This window comes from Ipomoea triloba, chromosome 11 (assembly GCF_003576645.1).
Source record: "Ipomoea triloba cultivar NCNSP0323 chromosome 11, ASM357664v1".
NCBI lineage: Eukaryota > Viridiplantae > Streptophyta > Magnoliopsida > Solanales > Convolvulaceae > Ipomoea > Ipomoea triloba.
In genome coordinates, this window is record NC_044926.1 from 2,279,313 (window position 1) to 2,286,728 (window position 7,416).

Genomic DNA, 7,416 nt, shown 5'->3' on the forward strand with positions numbered 1-7,416 from the left:
TTTTCTTTTTTGACTAGAAAAATTCACAATCACTATCAAAAACTCGACTCAAAACATACAAAAATACGGAACCTCAAAAATAATCGTTTTAAATTATGCACAGAATAGCTAACTGATTTAAATGAAGAAAGTCAATAAATTTCATACCAAATTTATAATTTCGTGATTATTAAATCAACATATGAGTAACAGTATTAATATTTTCTGTTTCTCTCTCTAGACAATTGGGCGGCGCCACCTCAGTCCTTCAATCCCATCTCGTTGACCGCCTCCCTGACCCCATTACTTTCTGCCCTCTTTCGATTTCCACCTTATTTAAGCACTTCACTTCCTTCTTTCTCTCCATCACTCCCATTCTTCTTCTTCTTCTTATTCGTCCTTTCTGAGTTTCTCGAGTCGGTTGTAGCTATGGCGGTGAAGGGCAGAGAGGAGGGCGGCGTTAAGGGCGGAGCCGGGAAAGTGAACGGCATTAAGGAGGTGCACTACAGAGGCGTGAGGAAGAGGCCGTGGGGCCGCTACGCCGCCGAAATCCGCGATCCGGCGAAGAAGAGCCGCGTGTGGCTGGGGACTTTTGACACGGCGGAGGAGGCGGCGCGTGCGTATGACGCCGCCGCCCGGGAGTTTCGTGGGGCTAAGGCGAAGACGAACTTCCACTCGCCGTCGGAGAATCACAGCCCCAGTCAGAGCAGCACGGTGGAGTCTTCCGGCAGCGAGACGGCCGGCCACGCGCCGCAGTTCCCTCTGGAGCTGGATCTCACGCGCCGCCTTGGTTCCGGCGAGGCTAGATCCGTCAATAATAACAATACATTCCAGATTTTTCACCCTCAGCCGGCCGTCGCCGTTCTCCCTAACGGACAGCCGGTTCTGCTTTTCGAGACGCTGTGGCGGCCCGGCGCCGTGAGCCGCCCACTCCCGGACCAGTTCGATCCGGCGCCGGAGATTCCATCCAAACGCCCCGCTCTCAGCGACTCAAGCACCTTCTCCGTCGTGGAAGAGAACCAGTTCGTCGGCGTCGGCGTTGCAGAGAAACGCCTTAACCTCGATCTTAACCTTGCTCCACCCACGGAAGCTTGATTAATCTTAATCAATGATTACTAGAATGAGATCATCACTAATTGCTTGTTTTTGTACATAGAATTCGAGTGTACTGTCGTGTTTTTTTTACAGCCGACAGAGCGAATTGCTTTCAATTCCTCTTGCTAGCTGTTCCTACTCAACTGTAACTCGTTATTCTTCTTTTTCCGGTGAGTTAAAAATATCCTTAATATATATTTTTTCTTTTTAACAAAAAAAAATCTACTAATCTGACAAAAAAGGTTAATAATAATTAGCTTGACACCTACTATAATGTATTCCGCATTTCCGCCGTAATAGCCAAATATTTTACACAAATTATTTATATTTCATTTTTTAGAAAATGACATATTTGTTCTTGGATTATAGTAATGGTAAAGGATCAATTTTAAGTTATTACAAGTGTAAAATTAGTTCCAATTTTTAATTATTATAAGTGTAATAATATTTTTCATTTTATTTTATATATTTAATTTAATAAAAATATTGTTGTCATTTTTAGTATAATAGTCAATTTAAGGTGGTATCACTTTCATAATTTATAATTAATCATATTAAAAGGCATTATAAGACATTTTACTTTGTGCATTAATTATTGAAGGTGTAGAGGCCAGAGGGTGAGACCAACGGAGTATACGGTAATAATGTGGTCAAAAAGGGAATTTTAAATACGGAGTATTAAAAATACCGTTAACAACTTTGATGATGCGGTAAGTGACTTCAGCAACGGACAATTGAGGCGGCTCACGCGACAGTTGGCTTGGTGTGGGACACGGTGGCTGCCGATTCCGTGTGGACGGGGTACATGTCGCGTAAAAGGTAGACGGCACGTGTACGTACGCTGCCGTCCATCAATTATTTTCTTACTTTTTTTTTTTCTTCCTTTTAATTTTATTCTATTGGAATCGTATGATCATATCCCACTAATTATCAGTACCTGAATTTTTTATGTTTTATTTTTTATAATTCAGATTGTTGAACTTTGTCAAATTTCATTGCAAACTCTTATGAACTCATCACACAAGGGGTCTTCATCATTATTGAATGATTAAATTTTTTTAATATTTTTTTAAGTCTTCAATGAAAACTCCACACAGTTGTGTAAATAAAAATAAAACGTTGATTGATTGATCACTTAAGCTACCATTGTGATGTTACTAAATGATATTTTCAATACTAGAGACTAATATGAATTCACTTTGAGTCACATTCATAAAGTTATATGACATACCTCTTTAAAAATATGATCAATCCTCTACCTTTACAATTAAATTAATAATTTGCTTATTGACTAATTCAAATTATTGAATTGATCTGACAAATTATTTCATGTTAATGCTTTCAAATTTTTTAAAATCGAGAACTATATTTTATTATCAAATCATTTTCAGTTATCTAAGAATTATTTCTAATTTCGATATTGTGACATGCGTGATTACTAAAAATATATCCAACGCTATCACACCATCACCACCACCAGCACGACTACCACACCACCAACACCGCACTGTCACAAACACCACCACTACCACACCACCGCCATCAACACCAACACTACTACCACCAACACCCTCACAACAACCATCACCAACACCACCACCATCACCACAAATTATTATTATTATTATTACTATTATTATTATTATTATAGCAAATAATGTGTCCATTTTCTAAAAAATGAACTAAACAAAAAAAAATAATTTTTAACTTTGAGCCAAACAAAAAAAATAATAATTTTTTAACATTAAGCCAAACACGAAAATTTTAAATTATTTTTTTTTTGAATGAGTTATTTTCTGTTAATTATTTCTCAAAAAGTTTTTTTTTTAAATTTCAAAACGGAACTTTTTGTAAAATTTTCTTACTTAATATGTAAAATTTAATACATTTATAATTTTTGAAAAATATTAAATTTTAACTGAAAAGTACTTTACTAATCATGTGAAATGGTGTTACATAAGGGCTATTTTAGCGGGGAACATGAAATCTAAAAAGACAGCTGGGCGTGGGGTCGCAATGGATTATTTTAAGTAATATAAGCCGTCGGCGGAATTTGTGCAGTAGATTTGGGTGGGCAATCTCTAGTTTAAGGACACGTCATATAGTGCCATACTTGAGGACAGACATCTAGACATTCGTGCACCTCACACGCTTCTTTGCTTTCCACTTGTTAGAATCCACTTCACTCACTTTTTTTCTTTTTTTTCTTTCCTTTTATATGTTTAATCAAATCAATATTCACATACCTCAAGCTTAATACAAATGTTAAAATTTCATTAACCGTTTATCTCTCTTTTAACATTTTTTTTTTTGGGAAGAAAAAGGAGAATATATCCAGTTTTGACGATTATCGTTTCCATTTAATTTAGGATAGCCGTCAAAATCGAATGAAATTGTCATCCTTTACAAGGAGATAGTTCAGTGATCATCCTTCTTCATTGCAGCAAATTTTGTTGATATGTGTTTTGTGACTTAAGAGAGTCAATTTTTGGTATGACTATATATTTTTTTGTCAAAGTACACTAGAACCCTACACATCAAGACTAATCTTATTCGTAATCAGTAGAACCTCAAAGTCTGACAAAGTACATATGGTGTTATTATCTCTTACTTCTCGATCCAACGAAAAAAAATTACAAATTATTTATTCAACATTTATATTATAGCTATTTCTCTTCATTTGATGGGGATAAATATCTAGTATTAAAAAAAAAAATTCAACCACAACAGACATTCAGATACCATCATGATTAATAGTTTATAAGTGAAAATAATAATTAAAACAATTTTAAAAAAATGAAATTTATTATATGGTTATGATATATTCATGGCCCAACCATCTCGTTGGGCTCGGTTGGTGCCGTATATTTTGTTACAACCTAAGCCAGCCCCAGAAGGCCCGCCCAACCATGTCGTATTCGGACGCTTTCCGTCTTCCAACCCAGAATTCACCAAAACAAACATCTCCCCATCTACATTTATATATGGTAACTTCATATGCAAATATGCTGTAAAGTTTTTGACAAAATGTCTCATACAACATGCATATAATGCACCTTATATGCATAGCACTCTTGAAACAATCTAGCATTCCAAGACTACGGAATATAATTGTGGTCCTTTACCGTTTAAGATCACTAGTCATATTACGGCTCATTTTGGGTAACAACTGTGAAATTTTACGTGGGTGAAAATTTTAAAATTTGGGTAATCTCCTCCCACTTTTTGGGTAATCTGGAATAAGCGATTATATATGTTGTTAGCACTATTGATTGCTTGATAATCTCTACCCTATAGTTATTATGGTTTTATCGGGACCAAATTTATTATAAATCAGGCTCAAAACGGCAGACCAAATAAGGGTGATTGAACCTTGGTATCGTTGTTAGAAGTTAGGATCACAAGCCATTGGACTAAGGGGGATTTAGTGAGCCAAGGAATGGTGCTTAATGAGAAATACGAGTTCCTATTTCTAGTGTAGATGCCCAGATGCTCGACAAATGTATGACTCTAGCTTGTCTTCATTCTTGGCTGTGTCATTTCACTACTTGGATGCCAGTGATTTTCACACCGGTAAATAATAGAGCATCGATCCTACCTTTTGGTAAACGATGACATCTTGAATGGCTTTGGTGGTTGGTGTTTGTGTTGTTATCCTATAAGGCATAGGTTGTGAATTCTCTTGGTTTCACCTTCCTTCTTAGCAATAAAAAAGGACCATTCTTGAGCCAAGGCTTTTCCATTTTGGGTCAGTACGTATGCACTGAGTAAATCTCGTCGTGTGACCCTAGATGACAAAGGACAACAATATAATAAAACAATTTAAGTTGATTGATCAGCTCAAACTAAAAAGGCTAATATAGACCGTTGTCGCTGGAAGTGGAGTTTGTATACGTTAGACATGACCATTACAGTTCTGAAACCAACCATTGTCTCATACTAATTCTAGTCCAGAGAGGATGCTCCGATCCATGGAGACCATAGTCCATGTCTGATGTCTGGTCTGATCTTGCATACACACCATGGATTGAACCAAAAAAAGAAAAGAAAAGAAGAAGATGTCCATACAGATCTAGTGGATATGATGAAGTGAAAGTAAAGCAGCCAATTAACCAGATTGCAGTTTCTAGCTATCATTTCATCATCATCATCAAGATTCAACACCATTCATGAACAGAGACAGAAACCTCATTAAAACCATCAAATTAAAGACAATGAATGAGGTACGGTGGTGCAGCTTGAAAGCAGCCATGAGTGGGGACTGGGGACCCATGCATGCATGCCTCACATACCATACCGCTACATACTTTACGTGACAACCTAATCCCAACATGGTATGGATGATGGACAGGTTCATGGGATTTATAATTTTGCTGCCTCATTCGCTGTATCCTTGCCAGGAAACAAGAAATATGCTCCATAGCCCATACTAGACAGCTTCTATCCATGTATATATAATTCTATCTGGTATACTATAAGACAAACTAATCGTACACGCCTACGTTAATTTTTAAAAAGGGGTCAAAGTTGTGTGAGACCGTCTCACGAATTCTTAGACAGGTTAGGTTAATTGGACAAATATGAAAATGTAATACTTATAAAAAATGTAATACTAATTACGAATGATAGTGTTTGTTACTTAAAATGAAATTGCAACGTCAATATAAGTAATACTTTTGAGGACAAATTTAATACTTTTACATTTTTCCTTATAAGTAATGTTGTTGACTAGTGTTTGTTATTTATAAGGGAAACTGTAATACTTTTAAATCAAAATGTAAATGTATTACATTTTTCTTCAAAAGTATAACACTTTCCCATATAAATAATAAACATTTTATTGTTTATTAGTATTACAGTTTTCAGTATCAATATTACATTTGATATTGACTCGATCCGTCTCACTGACAAAGATCCATTAGACGGTCTCATACAAGTTTTTTTGCCTTTAAAAAATACCCTTCATTTTATATGTCTCAGTCAATAAGACACAATTAGGGAATTGTTTGATCTATATATTTTCAACCATCCAAAAAGTAAATGAAAATTTAAGAATTTTTGTCCTAGAAATGGTGATCGAGTGGGTGAAGCATAATTCTTATCAAAATGTTATAAGTTCAATTCTTGCCAGCACCCTAGCCTTTTTTTGTAATAACTTTTCTATCATTAGGGGTCAAATATTATTAGAGTTCATGCTGGTGCCCTATAAGACTAAGAAAAATAATAGAAAATTTCATCTATTTTGACTGATGATTGAAATTAGTAGCTGGATTATGAGGATTGTTGTGCAATCTCAAAAGTGGTTAGAATGTTAGTTTTTGACTATTTTTGAATGAAAAAATCCCAGTATTCTAACAGTTACATATTATATTATAACTAATTGTTATAATAATAATCATATCGTGTAGTAGGAATTGAAAATTAAATACTCCGTAAAATAAACTGAAGCATGCTGTCAAGATCCAAGAGGCATTGCATGTGTTTGTCAATTCTAGGGTATGGTATCTAGGTTGGTTGTATGCATGTCCTGCCATAATGCTATTAGCTTTGATTGATATTGAAGTAAGATGCATAGATTCAACCAATACTAAATAAAGTATTGGAGCCATGAAATTCCTTGCTAGTCAGTCAACAATGCCGAAATAGATTATAATTGGTTGAGTAGTAGTTGGCAGTCTCGTATTTGGTCTCGGTTTTTGTGGTCGATGGATGCCCATTTTAGTTTGAGATTTTGGGACATGTTTATTTATTTTTTGTAAGGACTAAGGACAATTGCGATGGTTTTTATAAGGATTTAGGAAATTACGTTTTAGGCAAACAATTTGTAATTAAAATGTACATGATTTATTTGATCTACTTTTAATATATGTTGATTACCAATTGTTATTTATGAACAACATAAATACTCTAAAAAATGACTCGCAAATGGTTTGAAATCATTTTTATTCAAAGCAAAAATACTATACTGCAATTTTTCGTTTCCTTGGCAATTTTATCATTTTTGATAAGTTGTTTTCGATAAGTTGTGTTAGTCGCCATGAAACCAACAGATTAAATCATTCATATCATAAAAGTCTTTAAAATGAGTGAATTGTAGATTTTGATGGGATGCATAGGCAAATCAGTAATAATGACACGTACGCCATACATAGCTTATTCTTCCTGCGTGGCTGCAAGTCAGATCAGTGCCGCATGTGCATTTTGGTTGCGCCACGTTGCACGCTTAGAGATCTTGGTCCGCCACCTCATCATCCTATTTCATCTAAATTACTAAAATACCCCCATAATATTTGACAAACCCAAAATTAAAAGATTACTTGGTGAATACATAGAGATGGAGAT

At 35.3% G+C, this 7,416-nt stretch overlaps 1 protein-coding gene across 1 annotated transcript; it reads left to right on the forward strand.

Moving 5' to 3' along the window:
- Positions 1-334: 334 nt before the first annotated feature.
- LOC115995660 (ethylene-responsive transcription factor 4-like) lies at positions 335-2,028 on the forward strand. The gene is made up of 2 exons (XM_031234762.1): positions 335-1,244; positions 1,676-2,028. The coding sequence occupies exon 1, from the start codon at positions 409-411 to the stop codon at positions 1,072-1,074; it is 666 nt and encodes a 221-aa protein (XP_031090622.1). The 5' UTR covers positions 335-408; the 3' UTR covers positions 1,075-1,244; positions 1,676-2,028.
- Positions 2,029-7,416: the final 5,388 nt, after the last annotated feature.

Coding starts and splice junctions, on each gene's coding strand:
- LOC115995660 (XM_031234762.1), top strand. CDS start 409: ATGGCGGTGAAGGGCAGAGAGGAGGGCGGCGTTAAGGGCGGAGCCGGG.